At 34.0% G+C, this 748-nt stretch overlaps 1 protein-coding gene across 1 annotated transcript in view; it reads left to right on the top strand.

Annotated features, from left to right (window-relative positions):
• Positions 1 to 748, top strand: part of TUBE1 (tubulin epsilon 1) — a 19689-nt gene that overhangs the window by 644 nt on the left and 18297 nt on the right. The window contains exon 3 of the mRNA XM_007452594.1: positions 321 to 373. Coding sequence (XP_007452656.1) covers positions 321 to 373 — 53 coding nt within the window. The remainder of the gene's footprint in view (positions 1 to 320; positions 374 to 748) is intronic.

The raw sequence follows: 748 nt of genomic DNA on the forward strand, positions 1-748 counted from the left end.
ATATTACTTAATCTAACCAATCAGCTTTACAAATGATCACCAAGATTCTAGGGAAAGCTCTCATTTGATGCACCTGCTCTGCAGTTCTGTGGGGACGCCTTTTCTCAGTACCTTCAGCTGCACTTAATCCATAGATCTCGCGGTATTTGCTCTTCTCTACATTGGAAGAATCAGTATAAGCATTTTATGATTGTTTGCCTTTTCTTATTGTAGCCATATGCCGGCCTCTAAAGTATTGTAGGATTATTAAATTAAAAGGACTTCGTTTGGGAAAGAGGCAAAACGTAATCAAGCGCTAATGTATTTTTTTTTTTTTTTAGAAAGCGATTTATGATGAGGCAATAAGCAGCTTCTTTAGAAATGTGGATACCAGGTAAGATGGGGTTAAAGTCTGCCACATAGCTTAATATTTTCATGTCAGCAGTTTGGGAGAAAATTCTTCAGAGGACAGTAAAAGCAGTTGATAACTGTAAAGAAGTTGTTTGGCTTTTTTGTTTGTTTTTCTCATTATTGAAAGCATATTGTCATTCTCTTGTCATTAATATTCTCGTGTCATTAGGCAGAGCAGGACAACAGGTTTCCTTTTAAAGCCATATGAAGGAATAAAAAGAAACTTTAGTGTGCTTAATTTTAACTTGACATTGAAATAAAGTTTCACTAAAAGGAATGCTGAAAATTTCCCTGAGTGTCTTGTTAGTGCATTCAATAATGGCTAACTTTTTTTTTTTTTTTTTTTTTTTTTGTTTTT

Source organism: Lipotes vexillifer, unplaced genomic scaffold (genome assembly GCF_000442215.2).
Source record: "Lipotes vexillifer unplaced genomic scaffold, Lipotes_vexillifer_v1.1 scaffold463, whole genome shotgun sequence".
Lineage (NCBI taxonomy): Eukaryota > Metazoa > Chordata > Mammalia > Artiodactyla > Lipotidae > Lipotes > Lipotes vexillifer.